This window comes from Pinus tabuliformis, chromosome 2_2 (assembly GCF_031772625.1).
Source record: "Pinus tabuliformis cultivar Carrire ecotype Pingquan chromosome 2_2, CPIR1, whole genome shotgun sequence".
In the NCBI taxonomy this organism is placed as follows: domain Eukaryota; kingdom Viridiplantae; phylum Streptophyta; class Pinopsida; order Pinales; family Pinaceae; genus Pinus; species Pinus tabuliformis.
Window position 1 is genome coordinate 54,946,931 of NC_142300.1, and position 26,788 is coordinate 54,973,718.

Sequence of the window (26,788 nt, forward strand, 5' to 3'; positions counted from 1 at the left end):
AATGTGCAATAATGAACAATAAAAAGATAGTATTAGCCTTTCAAAATACAAAAATGACACCACCAAATCAAGTATCGAACAATGATAAATGAGTCACAAGGAGTGTTTCACTTTAGCTTTATTCTTTCTTTTTGGAAAATGATTGCCCTTCTCCCAAAGATCATTACCACAGATTTACTATTGTAACTTGAACAATCAAATTTAGCCATGAAAAAGATGAAGATAATGAAACTCAGTTATAAAATGCTCTTAAACTTCCTTGCTTTAGTTAGATCTTCAACTAAGTGGAAATTCTTCACACTTCTTTCATGCCCTTTTGGAAAATGAACTTCTTATTATATGTTTCTATCTTGATGAAGGCCTAATTAGGAAACTCCTATATGAAGCCCTACTAAAGTTTGTCAAGGGTATAAAAGGACCATGTGGTAGCCTCTAAGGATTAGCCACACCTCCCAAAGCCTTTCAAAAGCCCTTGCATCATCCCCTTTTCTCTATCTAATTGATCCATAGTAAATGATTTTTTCTCCTTTAAGACACTTGTTTGCATTAGGTCAAGGCTGACCTATGCATTAACTAATGGAATTTTTTCTTATGAACTTCTTATAGTTAAGGCCCCTTTTATTAGAGTTGACCTTATGATCAACCAATCTAACACCCTAATTCATGTTTCAATTGTGTTTGACCTTTGTTTTGCTAAGGTTTTCCTTCTTTAAGGTTATTTATTTCTTCCAAATTGTTGATTAAGTGGTCTTTGACCATGTCAAGGTGTTTTAAGTTCACCCCAACAATGGGCATTCTCCAAATTTGCACACGAAAAGTTCCAAGAGGTAACACGAGTCATCAACACAGGTCTCATCATGGGTTGTTGACTGAATCACTATGGAGAGGGTGCTAGAAGAAACAATCAAAGGAGTAGGATCATCATTAGGTTGCAAAAAAGAGAGATCCATTTCGATCACTGGAGACAAATATTATGCGACAAGAGTGGGATGGGTTCTTGGTGGACAGTGGGAAATAAGCTCATCAAAGACAACTTCCTTTGTTCAATCACCTTGTTGGTGGAACTATTATATAGGTGATATATCTTGGACGTTCACTGTAGCCCACTGGGGTGCAGTGTTGACTTGTGGGTTGCAACATGCATCACTTTTCTTTGGGAATATGGGCCCATGTGTGTGATCCAAGGTGAAAAGCTGAAGGTTTGTAACCATAACTGTTCCCAAAATTAGTCATATGACGAACATCTCAAGTCAGTATCTGTTTGATGAGGGATTGACTTTTGGCAAACAATGCCATGAGTTTTGAGAAATGGATGAAATTATCTTTGAAATATCCTTCTCCATTATCAATCCTGATAGATTTGGTCTTGTATTTGTTGCAATTTTCCAAAAGGGATTTAAATTCCTTGAATTTCTCAAAGGCTTCATCTTTGGATTGAATAGTATATATCCGAACAAGGGAGAAATCATGAATAAAGGTAAGGTGATCTTTGGCCTCATCAAGTGAAGGAATGGTCATAAGTCCAAAAATATCACTCTGAACCAGCTCAAGGGAGTGAGAGTTTTGCCTTGCTAAGTCTTGAGGAAAGGATTCATGATGGTGTTCTCCTAGCATATATCCTTCATAGACACCATTAGGTGGTTTAATCTGTTGAAGGGCTTCTACTATCCTTAAATGGCTCATGTGATGCAAGGTCCCAAAATTGGTATGACCCAAACTTTGATACCATATTTTGCCCTTGTCATCAATATTGGCCATCATTGTAGTGAATCCGCTTTGTTTTGAAGGGGGTGAAGATTTCCCAAACTTATATGTATGGATTCATCACAATAGCTGGAAGCAACAACTTTAAAACCATATTTATGTCCTTTATAACCCATTGATCTGGCCAAACCTCCACCTTTTTGTTGGTGTGAGTGATATAATTATAATATATAGAAAGTAGATTTGGTCCTATTCTGAGAACATGAAGAGCTTTTCCAAACGGGGTGTTGCTGAGAAAGATATTGCCTCATCCAGAAACTGGTAGGGATGAGTTATCATGAATAACAATTTCCTCTCCTTTATATTTCTGTTGATAGTTGGAGAGTAAGTGCTGGTGTTTTGTCCTTATGCCTAATGGCTCCAGAAGTGGCAACCTATTCTTGTGAAGAAGTGGAGGATCAATATGCACTGTGAGGGTCCATCAGACTTTGCTGCCTTTAGGGACTCAGATAATTAATTATGATATACTTTGAAAACTGAACTCAGAAATTTTGGGAGAAGAGAAGGGTGCATGCGCTGCCCTAGAAGGAAGATACTTTTTTAAGCTTGCTGAGAAGTCAATAAGAAAAGAAAAAACAGGAGGGCACTAGAGGAGAAAAGGGTTTAAACCCCTAAGAACAGATTGATGTCCTCAAAGAAGCCCTGAAAAATCCTAGCTGATACCCCTGAAACAGATGTAAACCAGGACTTGATACAGTAGGAAGATAATAGATTTATGGTGAGCACTAGCCTTGATACCATGTTGATTTGAGGTCATAAGGAGATAATAGATCTACAGTGAACACTTCAACAAATGCTAATGCAGTCAAGTAATCATGACAGGCTTATATCAAAATTTAATACAGATCACAAGAGAGATTACTCATACCATTGTGCACCCAAAAGAGATCAACCAGAACCATGAACAATTTCCATGAGAATAGCGAACCTTTTAGGAGTGCCCTTAGGCAAAGAATGGAGAATATATTCACATAATGAGTTGATGCAAATGACGAGTGTACCCTTGTATTTATAGACTTCCATTAGGGTTAGGGTGCTAGTGCCAAGGGGGTGACTAGGCTGACCTAGAGAGTAATAGAAAGATGTAGTAAATGGATAGATAGATACGCATGTGTGGGCTCCATAAAGCTATTAATACATCAACACGATGGATTGGCATGTGGCCTCAAGTGAACGTTAGCCACATGATTTCAACAAAAAATGACTAGAATGAAGGGTTGTTTAAAGAGATAATCAACAAACTAGATGGGCTTGTTGTCGCACAAAGTGTCTAGGCACCGCGACAATGTTTAGAGTAAGGTCTGCCACTCTAATCTTTACCCACTCCGTTTAGATTCTTTCCTAGACAAGTCAAGGGGGGTAGTCCCTGGGGTGAATGAATGAGGATAGCCTGTGAAACACAGGCTCTAGGAGACTTGAAGATGGACAACCTGATGAATTTAGAACAAATCTTGGTCAACTGAGATGAATAGATTAAACACAAGACACAACCACATGATAGAAATGATTATAGACCAGTGCCTTAATATTCGATTAACCATAGACTGAACAAAAACAAGATATCCCAAGTAATTTATATATGTGGCAAAGCGATGATCATGAACAATTAAGTATGAATGCTCAAAACTGCAATATATCTAGCAATTAAATCCCATGAAAACTTATGAAAATTAAATGCTAAACAATGATTCTAGATTAAAAATGATTTTCTTCAATAACCCAGATCTAGAATTAATTATCTTTCTCCTATCGCCAATATAATTTTTAAAACATTAATCGCACTTGACAATAGAGAAATATTACCACAAAATTTAAAATCTTACACTTAACACAAAAGACACCAAGGAACTTTAGATTATAATTTTAATTGTTCCTTAGGAAATTAATTTAATGTGGTAAATGAAGAGATTAAGTTTTTAATGTGACAAAAGTAAATTAAAAGGGTTAATAAATCGAAATTTTAATGGGCCATGGGCCACATTAAAATTTTTAATGTATTAGCGCAAATCCTCTTTTAATTTAATTCTTTAGTAATCTCAAGTCACAAAAATGAAGATTTTTTTTTTAATTTATTTATTTATTTTAAATATTTTAGATTTTTTAAAATTTTTAGATTTTTTAATGTTTTAGATTTTTAGTTTTATAGAATTTTTTTATGTTTTTCAAATGAAAATAGAAAAGAAAAATCAAAACACATTTTTAAATCATAAATAAAAATAAAAAGATGTAAACTAAAAACAAATCAAATATAATAAAACCAAATCGAAAGTCAACCAAGACAAAAACAATTGATTTAAATGTGAAACCAAAACCTAACTAAAAAAAATAAACAAACAAAGAAATGAAATTTCGAAAACTAACCCTAAGCATACATAAAATACAAATGAAATGAATAAAAAAAAAAGTCGAATGTTTTGTTTGTTAGTTGTGCGTATGCAGGTCTTTGACGACGACAGGAGAAGGATACGTAGAGGAGAGCTAGGAAGGGAGCCATAGATGGCAGTGAGGAGGGTTCGACGACAACAGGAGAGGGAAAACAAGGATAACAGTGAGGGCTTGCAGGCGGAGGAATGGAAATTGCAGGGAAGAGGAGAACGTAGGTGGGGTTGGATGCAGGTTGAGAGGGAAAGTATGGCCGCGGGAGGAGCGATGAGGACGCTGCAAGGAAAAGGACGTGGGTAGCAAGGGAAAAGGACTGTGGTTTCGAAGCAGTAATTGGGAGGAGGTAACGTGGAGGGAGAAACTGCAATGGGATGACGATGAAGCTTGAGATGCAACCAACAAATAAAAAGAACACAAGCAGAACAAGGACTGCGAGAGTGTTGCAGGGAAGAGGAGAGGGCGCAGCAGATGGAAAAGACACAGACAGATAGCGTGAGGGGTTTGCAGATGAGCAAGGGTTAATGCCGCGGCTGAATGAGATGAGGGTTTCTTGTAGTTTTAATGGAGAATGCAGGCAGCAGCAAGGGCTGTGGGCCTTCCTAAAAAAATTTCAAAGTTTTTGTAGTAAGAAGAATAAAAAGAACCCAGGGAGCATTTCTAGGCAGTGAACGGTGGCCTCAAGAAACCCAAAATAAACCCAAAAAATCGAATTCCATGTCAAGATATTTTTTATGCTTTAGATTTAGCCTTGAAACCTTCATGAAAAATTTCCAGATCTAAGAATTTTGGAACCCTTGGACTGCAAAAAAAAATAAAAATAAAAATAAAAATTGAATAATATTCTTGCAAAATTATGTTGATAAACCCCAGAGATCTAGATAGAGTTTCCAAAGGTGAAACCGGAAAGTTAGTGGATGGAGGCAGATGGATATTCAAGGAGGGCTCCTTATCTGGGATTAAATGAATGAATAAGTGGAGTCGCCACCCAAACAAGTAAACAGCCGGAATGTTCAGGTGTAGAAAGTGAAGATGAAAGGATTAGATGAGAGAGATGACGAGAGCTAGGATGGTGAGAAATGAAGAGACGAAATGACACCAGGAAAATGATATGAAATGCCGTAAATCCAAGGCTTAATAAATTGGTCCCCGGTGGCAATGCAAAGAAGTGTTGGCTTTGTTGGCTCGAATGAGAGATGAGAAATGAGAAGAATGATGGGGAAATGTCATTGCCAGGGATAGAGTTTTTCTGTCTTTGGTCCTCACGACATTTTCTAATCATCTCATCTTTTCCGCCATTCATTAACCTGTCAGGCGGCACAACATTTTGGGCGCCGTTGCCGACGACATTTTATTCTCGGTGTTTCAACGACATTTCCTCATCATTCTTCTCATTTCTCATCTCTCATTCGAGCTGGCAAAGCCAACACTTCTTGGCGTTGCTATCGAGGACCAATTTATTAGGCCTTGGCTTTACGACATTTCATATCATTTTCCCGACATCATTTCGTCTCTTCATTTTTCACCATCCTAGCTGTCGTCATCTCTCTCATCTAATCCTTTCATCTTCACTTTCTGCACCTGGGCATTCCGGTTGGTTACCTATTTGGGTAGCGACTCCACTTATTCATTCATTTAATCCCAGACTAGGAGCCCTCCCTAAATATCCATCTACCTCCATCCACTAACTTTCTGGTTTCGCCTTTGGAAACTTTGTGAGATATTCATGTTCAAGTGGCGACTCCACTTCTTCCATTTCTTACAAAATTTTCTGCTAGAAGCTCGCTTCTTGTAGATGTTTTCATGTTCTTGAGCAGGGATCTCTCTCTGATATCCATTTGGCCCATCTTTTACCAGTTAATCAAATCATCATGGATTATGACTTGTTTGATCCTTGTGATTTTACTAATATTCAGGGAGCTCCGCATGGTTATCCTTCATTTTTTTGTGACGCCATCGATGAATTTCCTCCTTTTCAAGGTGACAATGCTTTTACTGCCGAAACTCACCTTTAGAATGTCAGCCTCTGTATAAGCAAGTGTCTCCCATATTCCAAATATGAAGATGTGAAGATGAAGATTTTCATTCTTACCTTATCTGGAGATGCTTTTGATTGGTATGTTAAGTTCCCTAATAACACTTTTGATTCTCTACAATCAATCATTGATGCCTTTGAAGATAAATATGGAGATAAAGACAAAGTCAAAGAAAAAGCTGAAGTAAAGAAAACTATAGAAGTTGAAAATGATTTCAAGGAGTTAATTCAAATGGTTAAAGACATACAGTTAAATTAGGCTCAAGTAAGCAAGAATGCAGAAGTTAATCATGCTCAACTTATTAAAGATATGGAACTTAATCAAGCAACATTAACAACTGATCATGCCAGGGAAATTAATTCTATGCAAAGCAAGTTATTAGCCCTAGAGGAAAAGATGACGATCATGGAATTTAATCATTCATCAAGTGACTACCATGGAAGCAAGTTATCAAGTGACTACCATGGACCAGCCAACTCCCGATTCGTGTTTTCTGAGGAGCCCAGTAAAATTAATCCCGGGTTTATCGTGAGATTTTTTGTTGGTGATGCACGAAGGGTTTCGAGTTAGCACCTCTTTAAAATTTAAAAGTTTAATTTTTATGTGGGAAATTGATAGATCTGGTTGTTAAGACCCATAGATTATCAGATCTGGGAGCGGAGTTGGATTCATACTCCTCAAATCTGATAGATCTACCATTCTTGTGCATAGATCTGTAAATTATTTTTGGTTTTTTGACTTGGGTTTTTCTGGGTTTTAGTTTTTTATCATTGTACATATCGTTTGGGTGTTTTCTTGTTGTCGTGCAGCTACAGATCTAAGGTGGAAATTTGTGTAGAGTCCAGATCTAGGCCCTAGAGGGTAAGATTTGGATTTCCGGGGCTTATCAACATAATTTTGCAGGAATATTATTCACTTTTTTTTTTTTTTTAAACTCCAAACCCTGTCTTTATTATCTAGAAAAAAGATTACACCAGAGCTTCTCGCTAAGCACACGACTCAAAGATCGGATCCATCGACTGACAAATGACCTCCTATTTAAAGATAAATCCTCCAACGGCTAGTTCGAGTGATCCTCGTCAAAGCAATTTCTACCGTTGATGAAGATTAATTTTTTTTTTTTTATCTCATCTGTCGAAATATTTAAATATTTGGGTAAATTCGATTTTTTCCATTAAATGCATTTTAATTAACTAAAAAAAATATTTTTTGAGTTAATTTCCCCAAAAATTTGACTTTGACTTAATCCCCAGGGATCAAAGATTTAAAATTTGGCAAAATAATTAATTTACCTTAGTCCTGGGACTTTTTAAGATTTAATTTTTTAAGGGTCGATGAATTTTGCCTTTGGAGAATTTAAATTTACCTAGGACCTAGAATTAATTAAATTTTTGGCTTAGGATTTTAATTAATTTTTGGCCAGAAAATTTAATTAATTAACCTATGAGGGGATAAATTATTTTTCCAACCCTCAAGACACTTTACATCATGATTTTTTTATTTTTTACATCATAAGGGGGAAAACCCATTTGAAATAGACCCTCACAGACTACCCATTTATGCGACACAAACATAATCCAGTAGACCAAGCAGTTTGTAATAAAATAACCTAACCAAATAGTTAGGATTATTCCCAAATTACTTTTATATAGACTCGATCTAAAACACTAGGATTCGCCTAAGATCCTAGCGACAAAATCCATTCCAGCTTTGGGGTAAGATTGGTGAAAACTCTGTCGACCATCCGAGAATGGATCGGTGAGACAGAAAACCTCTTAAAATGGAGATCGTCACTAGAAAAGTAGGTTTATCTAGGTTGTTACATACATGACACGGATCTGCTGAGATTATTTACATTATACACATGCAGAAAGGGTTTACATAACATCTTGGAAGTGAAGCTGATAATGATAGTTGTACAACATGAACACATCGATCAGGCGCTATCCCTTTTGTGAAAAAAAGGGGTGTATTGCTATGGGTTGTTGACACATAGTGGTCAACAGGGCTCATAGCTATGTCACTAAATTTTCGAACTCCAGCAAAACTAATGAGCCCATCAGACACAAATAACTGGAGAAGTCAAGACCAGATGAAGGTCTTCAATAAAGTCAAGATGGAAATATTAAAATATGATTGGAAGGACAATAGAGGGGCCAGGATTTGGGTATATATAAAATAGAAGGAATTTTCACATCAAATCCACCATCTTAGATGCAGGAAAAGATGCTGTAATGAGTCATTTCATTTTCTAAGGGCATGGAAATTACTGGAGTTGGGATAACAATCAAGGGTACTTTGTTTAGAACCTTCCAAATTCTTGGTCAGTGAAGATTGTTTTTTTATAGTGTAACTTGAGTGTCAAATAACCCCATTTTAGTCCCTCATGGCTACAGTCAGAGTCCCTCTTTAAAGGGCTCTTTGATATTAGGGCACATTTATGATTCGTTTTTATATGTTCAAACTGTTTGGACACTAATGCCATATGTGGCAGTGTGATGTCATACAAGAGTAATTAATGACTCTATGAAGCGTTTAATCCTCATATTATTTCTCTTTTTGCCAAGAAATTTGGAGTGTTAGACTTGTTTCATCTTGTTTTTAAATTAGCTTATAATATAGGCATTGTCTAAACATGCTACGTTTTGGATTTTTTATGCCGGAAACCGGCGAATTCGTTTTGGCCAAATCTTAATTTTTGTTGTTTAAAATGGGTTTTTGATTGCATATATGGATTCAGCACCCTGAAAAACTCCTGGGGCACTTGGATTGTGGAGAGTTTACAACTCAAACTTGTGATTCCAAGAAATCCCTACCTAATTTTGGACAAATCAGACCAGAAAATATGCTCGAAAATCCTCCAAAACGTAGAACAGATAGACTACGGGTATAATATATCCATTTACTTCTGTTCATAGGAAATAAAGCAGGTGAATCTGAATTCTGGTACCTATTGCAAGGGATGTGGGGAGTGGGGTTTTGGTGTTAATGACAGTGAAGTATAGAGAGTATGGATGATATAAGATCAGTTGCCAGTCTTGATTTAGACTTTCGTAGAACCTAGAATGCTTTCTTTATATTTATTCTGTTGATACAATGAAGTAGGCACCTGCATGTATGCATAAAGAGAAAATGAATATCATTTAATGTCAGGAATGCTTTTTTAAATTTGAGCTTTTCTTTATTTTACAGGATCAGCGCTGCGTTATGGAACTTAGAGATTTTCTCCTTGATAAAAGTTTTGAAAAGGCTGAGGCTGTTCAGCTTAACGCACTTTGGGAAAAGCATCCTCATGATGTGGGTCTTTTGGTTTGTGAACGCGTGGTTAATCTTCCGTTTGAACTTATACCACCTCTTTATGATGGCCTTTTTGATGAAGTGTCATGGGCTGTAGAAGATGAGGTGTTTTGTTTGAAACATTCCTCTGTTGTCTTTATTTTTGTACTTTAAAATCTTGTTTACTCTCCATACATCTGGAAATAAATACCATGCTTGATTAATAGTCAGTAGAGGAATTAGAAGTTATGAATGTTGATCGGGTGAAGAGCAATGCTTTCTCTGTTTTTTGTGTACTCAGCCAACACAAGAATTGCGAGATTCCTTTCGGTTCAAACATTACCTACTGCTCACTAGAGTGTATCAAACGATACCAAAAGAATGCAGGGTGGCAAAGACACAAAAGAAAAAGGTAATTAGCTGCTATTTCTTTTAATAATGGGCATCATTGATAAAAGTGGCTTTGGGATACATCCTCACTTTTGAATTGCTTATAGTTTGTAGGAGGTATCACAAGTGTTCTAGCATGCGTTTCTTCTTTGTTATCTATTCCATTTTTAATTTCTCTAGCTTATGAATAAGTGTTCCATGGCTTAAATTTATGATGTTCTATAAGTGCTGGTTGAACATATCATAGTTGGTGCGTTATCATCAGTAAATTTGTTTCTTTTTGGTATTGTATATAAATATTAGAGAAAGAAGGGCAGATTAAGAAATGGAGATGATCAAAACGATGACAAGGGTGAACTCATATATATTAAACCTGAGGATGAAATTTTTCATCAGGTATGTTGTGATGCATTGTAGAAATACGTTGTCTCATCTATGCTGTTTTATGTATGTCTAATAAAACTGGAACATTGCTTATTCTTCTTTTTATGTCTGTCACGTGCAGCTAAGCTCCTGGTTCTTCACCTTTCCAGTTGATGCGGATTATCTAGCTACACATGAGGTATTTTAGTTTGGTGGCATTCATTCATTATAATAAGAGGCATAGAAATAAGAAAACATTAGCATTATTTCATGTGCTGTACATCAGGAAGAATAGGTGCATTCTACTATTTGGAAGAATATTGTGGTTTTAAGTTAGCTTTGGTCTGTTTCAAGCTTTGGCTGGTATTTGCAGTGCTACTGATTATCGCATGGAGGAAATATTTGTACTATGCATAACTGGTTTATCTTTGTTTTTAACTTCATTTCCAGCATATGCTAAATTAGGGCATACTGACTAGTTTTGAACATTATAGATCATAGTGCAAATATGGCCATGATAGCAAGGAAGGAAACAGCTTCTATTGATTAGATGACTATGTAAATAAGATAAAATAGGTGGCATGTAAATCAAAATTTTGCTATGACTGCTGCAAAAATGAAACAAGAATTAAAGAAATGTAAAAGTAAACATGGGAAGAGCTCAATCAAGGGCCAGTTTATATCAGGATCAATGTCAAACCCATAGATCATTTGAATATGGAGACATGATATGCCTAAGAGTCAAAGAAATTATCTTTTCATTCCCAGAAAACGTACAATTCTGACCACCTAATATTGTGGACCATTCAACACTCTAGGAAAAATAAATGCTTTTGCCTACAAAATACATTTACCAATAGAAATTGAAATTTATCGTGTCATTGATTTAAGCTTCTTGAAAATGGCTGTCTAGATATGATAAGGTATTACTAAACCATGCCAATGTGGAAGAAATAGAACAAGAAGTACATGATCCATTAAGGATTTTAGACCAAACAAAAGGAAATTACACAATTGAGCTAAGTTGTATAGAATCAGTCTGAATTTGCATGCAGGTATGGATCTGCCAGATTTTTTAAATTACCAGGATTCGGAAACGAGGAGACAACATATATATGTATGTGTTTTGTCAAAACAAAACATGAACCAGAAACATAGATAATTTAGATCTCGCAACAAATTTCACTCAAAATTGCTTGCTCAAACATTGAGATGCATACTGCAATGAGGAACTCAAATTTGTGTTTTAGAATGGGGAAGTGGCTATTTAATAGTAAAAAGTTAGGGTTTTAGGGCTATGTTATTATTACCCACTAAAATGGATAACCCTATAGGAGAAAACTTTTTCTCCTACATTTGACAGCCAACAGCCGCTGACATTATGATTCACTTCTTAATAATGATATGCCATATGCCTTTGCCATCTACATCAGCCATGCACCTCTCACCACCCGACATTCCTCTTAAATAAAGGTAGGCTGCTACTCAATATGTACTTCGATCATTTTGCAATCAGATGCTTATAATTAATGTTTTGGGCATTTAGTACAGATAAAGGGGTGATCAAGATAATTGACTGATCTTGACTGTAATCTTGTTTTCTCACCTTACTAGGGGGAGTTAATCTTTAGCCCTAGTCTAGTGGGACCTCCCGTGAGACCTTAGGGTTAATCGAGGGGCTTTACTTGGAAAAACCTGGATTGAAACAGTGTGTTGATTTTCCTTTTCACCATACTACACACTTTCCATGTCACATTATAATCCCTATGTACCGTCTCCATTATTTGGGTCTAATTTGTCTTTGGTTCATTGAGATTTGGCACCCTCTTGTCCACATCTTTGAGTAGGGCAGAAAACATTGCCCTAGAGGTTGATGCAACGAAAAGAACGGAAACGCATAAAATGGCCGCAATGAAAGAAAAATAAAATAAAAAAGAAAAAGATGGTTGGGACATAAGTTACCACGTGGGTAAAAACCTAGCATGAGCTCTACCCTCATCATTAGCCATCACTTGGTTCTTGAGCACTTGATGCTCTATCTCATCAAAAGGAACCCTTGCATGTCCCAACATTGATGAGCGATAAACTACCTCATTTTAAGAGATAAATTAAATGTTATATCATAAAGAGCAAGCTTTGATCCTTGAGCTATGCACCGTGGTCCGTAATACAAAGCATTATCAAAAAGAAGTAAAGGGTGCTTTAGAGGTGGAAAAAGAATGTGGACTCCCATTAGTTGGCGCCTTGACCATGGCACTTGGCCATGAAGTCTTCCCCCTCCATTTCCACTCACTTACACCAACACCTACTGATTGAAGGGATAACCTTGGAAATGCCACCCCACCTTGGGGGCTGTAAGCACCTAATAGGGTTGACTATTAACCACCCCTACCAAGGTAGGGAACACCTTTACGAGACTTGGTCTAGTTAGATATTGGAAGGTGATCCCAATTTGAAGTATTATTTATGCTCTTTACATACAAGTTTGTTCCACTTAGATGCATTTATGATCTTGGTCTCTAATGAATTGTTGCTTTCACTTGAGCTTTCGTTGGTCTTGCCAGGTTGCCCACAACAACACATGCCTTAAGGGCACCCACTCCAGCCCAGGCCCTATAGAGAGATTGATGACTTAGCAGATGTAGGTTGCCCACTTGCAACAGAGTGTTGGGAAGTATGATGACATAAGGAATTAGTATACATCCCAGAGTACCCCAGGACCCAGGACACTCATCTTCTTTTGCCTAGCACAGAGGACTCTTGATGATTGCACCATTGGACCCAACATGCCCTTAGGCAGGCCTTGACACTACTTGATGGGCAAGCCATGATTCAAAGCCCAGATGAGGGTGGTCATCCTTAGGATGATTGAGGAGGGCTTGTTGCACTTGATGGAGCCCTGACGCTGGAGAGAGCAGGCACTACGTTGATTATTAGAGACCCATGGAGATGATGTGGGGGGTACCCTAGCTTGATTTGGGACCTTTGGAGCTGCTTTCATGTGTAATTGAGGATTGCTCCTCAAATGAAGGACGATCATGATCCTTGGAGACACTTTCAACCTTCCTTTCATAGTTTTAAAACTCGGACTTAGATTTGGAACTGGCCGAGGGTCGACTCAGACTCAGACTCGGACTCGATATCGACTCGACCTAGTTGATTTCAATGACTCGGTCTTTGTAAAAATACATTAAATATTTTTTTTTTAAAGATTTTCATCCATGTTTCCAAACTCAAAGCATTAGAATATAGAAAGAAGACAACATATGATCAAAGTATGCTCATGAATATATCTATTAATATCAAAATGGCACCCAGTGCACTATCCAATACATGTAATATATAAATATTAGAACAAAAACACATAACCAAGGAGGCTCTAAATGGCCTCTACAACAAAACATCACTAGTCACTATTGTTAGACAAGGCAACATCATCTGGGTCAGAGTCTGAATCAGATTCAGACGGGGAAACCCATGGCTCCTCCTCTTCATCAAGATCTCCAAATGCAACTGTAGAAGTAGTAACACTAGCACTAGATGCACACTGAGATAAACGAGCTATGCACCTTCACTGTGGCTGTGTAGAGGAAGCGCTTACATCTGGAGGACTTGGGGTTGGTACTAGTGGATCTGCATTTAATTGAATAGTTTGTAATGCATCCATCTCCAAATCAAAATCAACACCAATATCCTCATCAGGGTCAAACTTTGTTGGTTGAGTCTCCACTACCCAATCTGAGGATGGATCAATATCTTCCAACACAATGGGATTTGTATCAGGTCTTTTTTTTCAGCAATTGGTTGCATCTTAGCTGGAGGTTGTATTGGACGAAGACTAGATCATTTAACCGTTTTTGTTCTAAACGATTTCTCTTCTTCATGTGAATCCTCTCAAAGACAGACTAATTGCGCTCACACCCAGAAGCACTGCAAGTTTGACTCAAAATACGGATTGCAAACTTCTGCAATTGAGGACATTGACTACCAAATGCCTCCCACCATTGTGCGGAAAAAAACATAGTTGTGTAATGAGTTAGTTCAACAAATTATATCCAGCTTTCAAATTATAAACAATTTAACAAAATAAGAATTTGAAAATTGAAATTGTTTACCTGGCTCATCTACTTTCCTTGCTAGGTTTTTTCCAAAGGTACCTGTGGCTCTACTAAAATAAGTGATCCTTCGGTGTATCTCCAACTGCCCACTCTCATCAGGGACCATGCGCCCAAGGCACTCAATCAATCCATCTCTCACCTCCCAAATCAAATCTTCTCCCACCAGAGCTTTATAATGATACCTTGGGTTCAAAAAAAACCCAACTGCATGTATAGGGCAATGGAGTTGATTGTTCCATATTTGATCAATGATTTCCCAAATGGGCCCATACTTAGCCACTCTATCCTTGTATGTTGCATTTATTTTCTCCTTTGCTTGATCCATAGCCTCATAAATGAAACCCATAGCCAATCTTTCCCCATCCACCAACCACAACACCTTAACTAGTGGCTCAACAACTTTCACAATCTCTGTTGCCTTTTTCCAAAATATGTCTTCATTAACTTTCTTTCTTACATCTTTGCCATTTTGTTTGCAAGCCCATTGACATCCATTCCATTCATCACTGGAAAACATCCTTTGCAAGTTTTTATGTTGGGAAAGCATAGATTGCAATGTCAAAAAATGAGTTGCAAATCTAGTGATGGCAGGCCTAACAAGATCCTTACCCCCTGTGTTTTTCCTCATCAGGTTCAAAATCGTGATTGTAGCTATACTTTATTATCCTTTTGGCATACTCTATAGTGTTCTTGATCCATTCTATTTTACCAACATCCTCAAGCATGAGGTCTATGCAATGTGCAACACATGGGATCCAAAAGATGGTTTTGTGTTTTTCCTCTAACATTTTACCAGCAAGAACATAGTTAGAGGCATTATCTATGATGATCTGAACAACATTAGCCACCCCCACCTCTTCAACAACCTGATTCAAAAGCTGAAACAACAAGTGTGCATCTTTCACCTTATCAGATGCATCAACTGATTTTAAAAACATGGTTCCTTGTGGGCAAAAAATAAGAAAATTTATAATGGTACGGTTCCTTTGATCAATCCATCCATCTGACATGATGGCACATCCTGTTTTCACCCATGAGCTTTTGAAATCTTTCAAATATTCCTCAATGGACAAACTCTTTTTGCAAAGGAGATTCCCTTAATTCATGCATAGTAGGGCCTTTGAAGCCCTCACCAACATCAAATATTGCATCACACATGTGTTCATAATACAGTGAACGAGCAACATTGAAGGGGATATCAACATCATACCACCATCTAGTTATGTAATCACATGCAGTTTCTCTCAATTCTTTCTTCCAATGGTCATCTAAAGTAGGCAGGATTTGATTTCTATTTTTTTGAGGACTATGTGCACTATCATAGGGAGAGGAGGGTGTGAAATAAATTTTAATATCACCCTTCTTTTTAATTTTACCCTACCTTTTTCTTGAATATACTCCAAAGAGGGAGGAACATAGCGAAAGGGGTTGGATGCATCAGTACAAGGAATAGATGAAGAGCCTTCATAATCAAAATTGGGGTTGGCAGCGATCATGTGTTTTAGACTCCTCTTTCTCCCTATTTCAACCTATATTCCTTTTAGCCTAGCTTTTCTTCCTCAAACTTCTCGAAATTTTTCTAGCAACTCCTTCCTAATTTTCCCAATCTACTTTGCTGGTGCTGCACATGGGACAATTTGGCCTCTAATACCAGCCAAGTGTTGTTTCAGCCTGTGAATGCCCCCTCCACCTCCCTTAATTCTTTTATGACAAAATTTGCAATACATTTGATTGTCAATCATCTCAGCATATGCCCAAGCAACATTTTTCATTCTAGGAGCCATTTTTTGATATTTGGAATTGGAAATGAAAGGACAAAAGTCTGAAAATGAAAAGAAAAAAAACAACTCTTCATTTCTTCTAGAAAAATTACTCTTTTCAATTTCCATATCTGCAAAAAAAAAACAAGGGCAAATTTGAGAAGTGAAAAAAAAACTTGTAGCCTCCTCAATGTTGCTCCAATGATTGCCCAAGAACCTCCTCACTGTTGCTCCAAAAACCAACTCCAACTCTTCACAAACTCCTCACAAATGCTCACACAAATGCAATGAGATAGTTGTGAGGAAATGTGAGGGGGTTGGGTCACTTTTATAGGCTTGGGAGAGGGGTAGAGGCATTAGGGAAAAAAAAAACCAAAAAAAGAAACCCAACTTTGAGTCCGCCTTGCCGCCCTCTTTTCCTGCTGCCCAGGCTGGCTGGTTTAAGACGGGCTCGACTGAGCCAATTGGTCCGTTACTGAACTGGCTGCCAGACCGATTTTTTGGTTGAGCTGGCCTAGGCAGGGCTTTGGCTCAGTGTACCAGGCCAAATCCAAGTCAGACCGGCCTGGTTTTAAAACTATGCGTTTCACCATGACAAAACATTTGGAACCCAAAATGGTCATGATGTCGTCATATTAAAGGCTCACGACTCACACCTGTGGGTCTATTTTGGCATTATTTAATGTTTGAGCTAGTGGGTTAGCTTGTAACCCATAAAGTTTTACTTTATGTTTACTCATTATCAAACTTGTTTAGGGGCTTTTAAAGATTAAATGGAGTGATAGACCTCATATTCAACACTAGTGGATTAATTCAACCTCTTCTAGAGATTTGGCCTAGCTCTGGTACCTTGGTGCTCTTGTGGAGATGTGATCTTTGTGGATTTTTTCTATTGGAAACTAGTCCTTGTTGTGGAGACGTCATTCATTTTGGAATAAAGAAAGATTGTTCATTGATATCTTGTGAGTACTTTTCTTATTGAATATCTTTTATGGTTATTTTATGCAATGTATTTTGCTAGGGTTTCTATATTCCATGTCTAAATGCTTATCTTTATATGGAATTCTTGGTGAAAATATTGCATGCTTTAATTAAGAATCTTGAACTTCCCTTGAGAACCTCCTAGAGAGCTTTTCTCTTGTCTTTATCCTTGTATTTAATGATAGCTAGGGTTTTAACGTGATTTTTTTTTGTTTTTTGCCTTACGTACTTCCATGGTTTGATATTTCCATAGTAAATTTTCCCTTAGAATCCATCACTCGGGACTCAAGTAGTTAGAAGGCAATGGCATCCATGAAGGTGGTCAAAACTACAAAAAAATTGTCCTTTTTTCTTTCCTCACCTAATTCAGCCCTTTAAGGCAAGCTGCTAGGGCTAGGGCTTGAGGTTGAATTCAACTAGGGTTGAAGCGTTGGGCTATTTTGAGGTCGCTCTTAGTTGTTGAACCTAATTTCACCTGAATCTTGCATTTTGCATCATTGGAATAACGCCTTTAGAGCTAACGTCAAAACCCTTGGTAATTCTAGGCTAATTAACCCTAATCTTGCCTTTAGGCTTCAGCTTAAGGCTAATTGAAGGTTTGTTGATCCCCTTTGTTAATCATATCTTTCTAGCAAACATTTGCTTTGTCTTATATGCTTAATTGTGCTATTTTTGCATTGTATCATTCAAATCCTAGGCTATAAGCTCACCTTTATAGATTCTTTTAAGGGTACGCTTTTCCTTGTTACACAGTATTGAGTCTTGTTCCTACTCTGGGTGCCTTATCTGAGCATTTTGTAGTTGTCACCTTTGAGCTATTGATTTAAAATATCCTTAAGGTGACTTATATTGGGAAGCCTTCTGTGTGGTGAAATTCCACTAAAGAGCAGGAGGTGGAGTGTTGAATTGACAATGGCCTCCACCCTAGTATTGTATCTTGGTCTGGCTTTTATCTTGTGAGGCCTCTCACAAGACCTGCTATATTTTGAGGCAACGTTTCTACCATCATTTCCCAGAAGGATTTGAATCAATCTCCTTATTATCTGAAGATTAAGTTTCACCTCCCTTTGGAGAGAATATTTGAAATGACAAAATAGCTTCTCTTTTGGCGACTCCTGATAGTAATCCAATTAAGTCCCCTAGTAGTTCTTCTAAGGATACCATAGCTTCAAGAAAGAAGGATAGGCCACTCGTACATCCTGAAAATGTCCCTAAGCCAAATCCCCAAGACCCTAATATATCTTTGGATGTTGACTTAGGAAATGTTTAGGCTAAAATGAATGTGCAGGTCCCTCTTTTGGAGCTAGCTAAACTTGAGCCCCAAAGGGGACAAGTTAGGAGGGCTTTCAACCTTGAAAAGGAGCCCAAGGAGCCTCCTGTTATCCTACAAAACATGTACAATGATAAAAGAAATGGAGGGCATGAGCCATTCTTGTTGTTTCTAGTGATAAACAACCTCATTTTTCACAATTGTATGCTTGACTTTGGTGCTTATGCTAATGTAATTCCTTTAAGAGTCATGCAACCATTAGAAATGGTGATCACCAAACCTTATAAGAATGTATGTGGTTTTTGACTCTAAATCTATACCTTTTTATGGCCTCATGAAGGATGTCTACGAGACTTTGGCTGCTAATAAAGGTATTTCCTATGTTGGATATTGTTGTCATAGATGTGCCAGATGCGTGGAGAATGTTATTGTCTAGGTAGTAGTGTGCCTCAATCAGATGATAATTACAAATGGTTCTGTCATAAGCAACTATACCTACTGTTGATGGAGCCCCATTTATTCTTTACAGGGAACCACACATGCCTGAGCATGTGGAGGATATGGAGCCTTTCCCATTCCCTAAGCCTGTTGGAAAACCAAAGGTTACCAAACCTCCTAAGGGTATAGATCAAAATCATTTCAAGTCAAAGGGCCCTGAAAAGTTGAAAGAAGCTGATCCTTCACAAAATGATTGTCATATCAAAAGTACCCATAAGAAACGAACATTTCAAAATAAGAAGAAACGTTGGGTTTAGAGTCCAATTAAAAAATATGAAGCATGTGATCTTGTTCTCGTCAATAGGAATCCTATCCCAATTAATATCCAAGTCAAAGTAGGGGTTGGGTACTTTTAAATTGCTAAACTTGATGGTGAACTCTTGTCCTTAGCGGTAGGAGAAACAAGCCTCACTTTGTTTAACGGAACCTAATTATGTTATATATAGTTAGTTGCATTCCATATTTTGTGAGTATCCTAACTTTTGCACTTTTCATATTGTTGTGTTGCATTGTAGATTTAATTGCATTTAGTTAGATTTTATTTTATGTACAAATTTTGTTATGTCATATAAAACCAGGGTGATGATTGACACCCAATACACATGCTTCCATACAAGTTGATTTGAATGTGCAGGTAATAAGTCTACAAGCCTAGAGATTGCTAGATTTCTCATGAAATCCCCATTCAAGCATATGGATCATGCACTCTACGTTGAGCTCATGTCCTTGAGTTGGAACCAAATGTTACCCACCAAAGTGGGTAACTCTATACGAGAAATTTTTTATCCTACATTTGATAGCAAGTCAACCAATAATCCCTGACATTCACTTCTTAATAATGACATGCCATATGTCTCCGTCACTTGTATTAGCCATGCATCTCTCACCATCTGTCTTTCCTCTTAAATAGATGTGAGCTGCTACTCAACAGGTACTTTGATCATTTTGCAATCGGGTGCTTATACTTGATGTTTTGGGCATTTAGTACGGATAAAGGGGTGATTTGGATAATTGACTGATCTTGACTGTAATCTTATTCTCTCACCTTACTAGGGGGATTAATCTTTAGCTCTTGTCTAGTGGGACCTCCCTTGAGGCCTTAGGGTTAATGCAAGGGCATGACTTAGGATACCTGGATTAAATTAGCGTGTTCATTCTCCATTTCACTGTACTTCCCACTTTTCATGTCACATTATAAGCCCTATATACCATCTCCATTCTCTGAGTCTAACTTGTCATTAGTTCATTGGGATTTGGCACCCTCTTATCCACATCCTTGAGTAGGGCTGAAAAACATTACCCTAGAGGTTGATGCAACTAAAGAATGGAAAAGCATAATATGGCCACAATGAAAGAAAAAGAAAATCAAAATGCAAAAGATGGTTGGGACATAAGTTAGTGTGTGGGAAAAAGACTAGCATGAGCTCTACCCTCCTCATTAGCCATCACTCAGTTCTTGGGCACTTGATGCTCTCATCAAAAGGAACCTTGCATGTCCCAACCCTGATGGGCGATAAACCACCTCATCTTAAGAGGTAAATTAAATGCTATATCGTAAAGAGAAAGTTTTGGTCCTTGAGCAATGCACCATGCTACAAGGCATTATCAAAAAGTAGGCCGAGTTGGGTAATTGATGCATCCACGATTGCTCCCTCCATTACATCTATACACTTAGGATGTGGATTCCCATTAGCTGGTCCCTTGACCATGACACTTGATGATGAAGTCTTTACCCTTCATTGCCACTCACTTACACCAACACCTACTGATTGAAGGGTTAGCCTTGGAAATGCCACCTCCCCTTGGGGGCTGGAAGCACCTAATAGGGTTGACTATTAGCCACCCCTACCAAGGTAGGGAACACCTTTACGGGACTTGGTCTAGTTAGATATTGGAAGGTGATCCCAGTTTGAAGTATTAGTATGCCCTTAACATACAAGTTTGGTCCACTTAGATGCTTTTATGATCTTAGTCTCTAATGAATGGTTGCTTTCACTTGAGTTTAAGTTGGTCTTGCCAAGTGGCCCACAACAACACAGGCCTTGAGGGCACCCACTCCATATGTGCCCAGACCCTATAGAGAGATTGATGACTTAGCATATGCAACATTGCCCACTTGCAGTAGAGCGTTGGGAAGTATGATGACTTGAGCAACTTTTATACATATTAGAGTAATCCCAAGATCGACGATGCTGATCTTCTTTTTCCTAGCACAAAGGATTCGTGATGATTGCACCATTGGACCCAACATGCCCCCAGGTTGGCCTTGACACTACCTAATGGGAAAACCATGATTCAGAGCCGAGATGAGGATGGTCATCCTTAGGATGATTGAGGAGGGCTTGTTGCACCTGATGGAGCCTTAATGCTGGGGAAAGGAGGCACTACGTTGATCGTTGGAGACCCATGGAGATGATGTGGGGAACACCCAACTTGATTTGGGACCTTTGGAGTTACTTTGAGGATTGCTACTCAAATGAAGGATGATCATGATGCTTGAAGACACTTTCAACTTTCCTTTCATTATGACATAGCGTTTGGAGCCGAAATTGGGCATGATGTCATCATATTAAAGGCTTATGACTCACATGTGTGGGTTTAATGTTTGAGCTAGTGGGTTGGTTCGTAACCCAAGTTTTACTTTATGTTTACTCATTATCAAACTTGTTTAGGGGATTTTAGAGATCAAATGGAGTGATAGATCTCATATTTATAGAGGATCACCCCATTTCTTTTTAGCATCATCACTTTTGGATTAATTCAGCCTCCTCAAGAGATTTGACCTAGCCCTTGTACCTCGCTACTCTTGTGGAGATGTGGTCTTTGTGGATTTTTGCTATTGGAAACTAGTCCTTCTTGTGGAGCTGTCATTTTGGGATAAAGAAGAATTGTTCATTGATATCTTGTGGGTACTTTTCTTATTGAATAGCTTTTATGGTTATTGTACACAATGTGTTAGGCCCCTATAGTACTAGTGTAACCCCTTATTGTTATTAGTATAACCCACTTATTATATTGATGTACCCATGTAGTGCCCATATTGTTACTATTATGCCACATAGAAGCCCACCATTGTTAACTGTTGTGCCCTACAATATTATTGTTATGTAGGCTTTGATTGTATTGGGACCACTTAGACTCCTATATATAGAAAGGAGGTATTTTCATTTGTATCATCCAAGAATTGTTCATTTATGTAATGTAAAGGAGGTTGCCCCCTCGAAGAGGCTGAATTCTAAGGCGTGGATCTCTCTTTTCTATCTTTTTGTGAGCTGGGTTCATAACATTTGGTATCAGAGCTTTGGATTCTAGGGTTGCGCTGCTCCAAACAGGTCATCGTGGCATTTTCGCTATAACTTTTTTTCTGTGACGTTTCAGAAGTCGAAAAAAAAACCCATGTGAGAAGAAATCGTTTTGAACCTTGGGTCCAAATTTCAGATCTTTTCGCGCGATATTTGCGGAGATATGATCTGCGGAAGTTGGTCTTTTTGCAGACTCCTGAATTACACTCAAAACAGGTGACCTGGGGAAAATCGTCATAACTTTCTTTCTGAGCATCGGATTGAAATTTCGTCAGAAGGTACAGAAAGAGGACGGACTGTAGTTTCTGTTTATATAATTTTCAGAGTCAAAGGTTGAAACAGTGACACGTGGCACTTCATACAAGTTCGCTCTACTGAACTAGTCTATAATCAGGTCACTGCGGGAGATTGTACATAACTTTTTCTTGGAGAATCCAATTTGGATCAGACTTGTGGCATTGGAAAGAGGACACAGAGGGCTACTACAGGTCACAAGTTCAGAACTTAAAGATCCCAGAGTACAGGGTTACAGTCGTTTCAAGGTAGAGCTCCTAAAATCAAGAAAAAGCAAGATGAGGAAGTTTGATGGCAAGGATCCGGTAAATTGGATACTTCAGATGGAGCAATATTTTGATATACATGGTGTACAACTGTTACAAAAGGTATGTATTGCATCTTCATATTTAGAACCAGATCAATTTTTATGGTACAAAGGGCTTTGTTCTCGTAAAAAACTTGTTACGTGGTCAATTTTCACGGAGGAAATGATAGCACATTATGAGGATATAAAGAGCAACACCTTCTTTAGAGCAACACCACAACAATTGGAAAGAGTAAAAGGGCTTTGTGACATAATGGAAAGCAAAATTATGGAAACCAGGAAGCATACCCCTCACAACTATAAAGATGGAAGTGTTGTTTCTCCCAGCCTTCCACAACCAACAAGAGTTACACCACAACAATTGGAAGAAAAAAGAGAAAAAGGGCTTTGTTACAATTGTGATAGCAAATGCACTAAAGGTCATAGGTGTGCTGAGAAGAAATTATTTTACATAGAATATGAAGAGGAGGAAGAAAAGGATCAAGAAACATCAAAAGAAGAGGATATACGTCAGGACACCACCCCAGAGAAAGAAGAAATGAATCAGACCATATCTTGTAAAGCATTGGTAAGAATTACCACTCCTCAAACTCTCAAGATAGAAGGACATATCAAGAAGAAAAAGGTGCAAGAAGTGAAAGATCACATCGAGAAAGAAGAAATGAATCCAACCCTATCTTGTAATTCAATGGATGAAATTACCACTCCTCAAACTATCAAGATAGAAGGACACATCAAGAAGAAAAATGTTCAAGAAGTGAAAGATCACATCAAGCATCAAGAAATGAATCCGACCATATCTTGTAAAGGACTGGAAGAAATTACCACTCCTCAAAAGATAGAAGGACATATCAAGAAGAAAAAGGTTCAAGTAGAGAAAGATCATATCGAGCATCAACAGCAAGTTCTCCAACTTTTAAAGGATAACGCCACTTTGGTGCAAAATCAAATGAAACAACAGGTAGATCAACATCGTAGTGAAAAATGTTTTGATGTGAGTGATTGGGTATTTTTACTGCTACATCTCAAGCAAGCTATTTATGAGAAGGAAATGTTGGCAATACTACATGCACTTAAAAAATGGCGACCTTACTGAATGGGAAGACGCTTCAAGGATGAGGATGTGGAAGCATTGTTTTGTGCTATTTATATTATCCAACCAAATTGGATAAACGAAGCAACGGATGAATGGAAGAAGAACGAAGAAGTATGGCGACTTATTCAAAAGTTGCAAAAGATCCCAATTCAAGCAATATTGCCAGAAATTGAAGAGGAAGGAAAAATCATATTGGAACCTGGAGCAGTCATAGAAACAAGAACCCGACAGCTACGAAATCGATCAATTTCAGAGTATCTCATCAAGTGGAAGAACTTACCCGCTGAATATTCCACATGGGAGGACAAGAATTTTATATAGAAGCATCAAGAACTACTCAAGCGTTGAGGACAACGCTTTTTGAAGGAGAGGGGCATGTTAGGCCCCTATAGTACTAGTGTAACCCCTTATTGTTATTAGTATAACCCACTTATTATATTGATGTACCCATGTAGTGCCCATATTGTTACTATTATGCCACATAGAAGCCCACCATTGTTAACTGTTGTGCCCTACAATATTATTGTTATGTAGGCTTTGATTGTATTGGGACCACTTAGACTCCTATATATAGAAAGGAGGTATTTTCATTTGTATCATCCAAGAATTGTTCATTTATGTAATGTAAAGGAGGTTGCCCCCTCGAAGAGGCTGAATTCTAAGGCGTGGATCTCTCTTTTCTATCTTTTTGTGAGCTGGTTTCATAACACAATGTATCTTACTTCGATTTCTATATTCCAAGTCTAAATGCTTATATTTATATGAAATTCTTGGTGAAAATATTGCATGCTTTAATTAAGAATGTTTAACTTCCCTTGAGAACCTCCTAGAGAGCTTTCTCTTGTTTTTATCCTCGTATTCAATGGTAGCTAGGGTTTTAAATTGAAAACTTGGGGTTTTCACCCCAACTCCCTTCCAGGGTTTCATATTTCCATAGTAATTTTTCCCGTAGACTCCATCATTGAAGTAGTTAGAAGCTGTGTTGCGAACATCTCGATAACATCCCGATTTTATCTCGAAATCATGAGTTTTTGGCCTAGCTGATGTGCTGATTTTTAAAGATATTTTTATGGTATCTTAATTTTACCGATTTTTACCGATATTTTCCCAATTTTTATGATTTTTTGGTTTTCCGGACCCTCGCTGATTTCATCCCAATGCCGATGTTCGCAACATTGGTTAGAAGGCATTGGCATCCACAGAGGTGGTCAAAACTACGCAATTTTTATCCTTTTCTCCTTCCTCATCTAACTTGGCCCTTTAAGGCAAGACACTAGGGCTAGGCCTTGAGGCAAAATTCAACTAGGGTTGAAGCATTCGGCTATTTTAAGGTTGCTCCTGGTTGAACCTTATTTCACCTGAATCTTGCATTTTGCATTGTTGAAATAGTCTTCTTAGGGCTGATGTCACAAATTCTAAGTAATTATAGGCTACTTAACCCTAATATTTCGTTAAGGCTTCAAATAGGGCTAATTGAAGGTTTGCTGATTCCCTTTGCTGATCATATCTTTCTAGCAAACCTTTTGTAAAAAATTTCTCATTTCCCACCCCGGTTTTCAGTTTCACCTTATTTCTCCAAAATAGTTAAATGCCCATTCCCATATCCATACATTCAACACTGGAAAATAAATTTTTGCTGAAAACACAAATTCTGGAAAAATTACAGAATGCTGGAAAATGCAGAAATATAAAAATCAGTACATACAAACAGCCATTTAACACATTTAAACACAGTGATTTTTGGTCAAGGTGACCCTGGAAAAACTCCCTAGAACTCTTGGGGAAAACCAGTCCGAGAGCTCCTTCTTATTTATGGAAAATGCTTTTTACAGTGAGAAATATTCAACAAAAAATCAACAAGTAAACTTTTACAACTTATCTCGTTTTCCATGCCTCACAGCCAATTGAAAAACTTGCAAACAGCAAAATTGAACAGCAATAAATGCTGTACGGCCTCCTCGATTTCTGTGCCAATTTTCAGCCTTAAATTCTGCTGTACGGCTTGCCTAGAAAAGCGTGCAAGCTGCCAGAAATTCTGCTGTACGATTTCCTCGATTTCTGTGCCGAAAACTGCTGTACGGCCTCCTTGAAAATCGTGCCAGCAAACTCAGATTTCTGCTCCTCGATTTTTGTGCAAACTGCTGTACGGCCTCCTTGAAAATCGTGCCCAAAAATCTGCCTTTCACTGTATGCTAACTCAGCTGTACGGACTCGCTGGAAAACTACCTTGGAATGTGTGCCAAGCTGCTGCCTCCTTCTCCTCCCTGTCCAGAAATCTCCCTTGCTCTCTTGTTCTCCTTCTCCCAATCTGCTCATGAAAGAATGAATGACCTTTTCCTCCTTTTCCTCCCTTAATCTAACCCTAAGTGACTTTTGGGTAATCCCTAAATCCAATGGCTGAAATAGATTGAGATCTAGGGCTGAGATTAAATGCTCATTTAAATCTCACTTTCTATTTTTTAATTCACCCCACTTTAATAAAGACCCACTTAGTCATTTATTTCCAAAGTCACTTTTCCTTTCTAATTTTTCATTGACTTTAATAAAGTCACTTTAAAATTAGACTTTAGTAACTTTATCACTTAAAGTCACTTTTAAATTAGATTTGACCTATAAAAATTATAAAGTCACTTTAGGAGAAAAATTAAATTCTTTTGGACACTTTTCCCTAGGCCAAAGATCAAAGCCTTAGGGAACCACCTGTCCTCCGGTACCAAATTTCAACACCTTTTCTGTGTCTTATATGCCTAATTGTGCTATTTTTGCATCATATTATTCAAACCCTAGGCTATAAGCTCTCCTTTATAGGTTGTTTTGAGGGTACGCTTCTCCTTGTTACACAGTATTGAGCCTTGTCCCTGGTCAGAGTGCCCTATCTGGGCCTGTTGCAGCTGTCACCTTTGAGCTATTGATTTAGAATATCCTTTAGGTGACTTGTACTGGGAAGCCTCCTA

General features: G+C 37.9%; 1 protein-coding gene across 4 annotated transcripts in view; it reads left to right on the plus strand.

Moving 5' to 3' along the window:
- Positions 1–26,788, plus strand: part of LOC149191458 (protein BCCIP homolog) — a 219,306-nt gene that overhangs the window by 74,503 nt on the left and 118,015 nt on the right. For all 4 annotated transcript variants that reach the window (XM_089404278.1, XM_089404277.1, XM_089404276.1 and 1 more), the window contains exons 4-7: positions 9,372–9,581; positions 9,757–9,867; positions 10,149–10,241; positions 10,351–10,407. In XM_089404278.1, the coding sequence (XP_089260404.1) occupies positions 9,372–9,581; positions 9,757–9,867; positions 10,149–10,241; positions 10,351–10,407 (471 nt within the window). The remainder of the gene's footprint in view (positions 1–9,371; positions 9,582–9,756; positions 9,868–10,148; positions 10,242–10,350; positions 10,408–26,788) is intronic.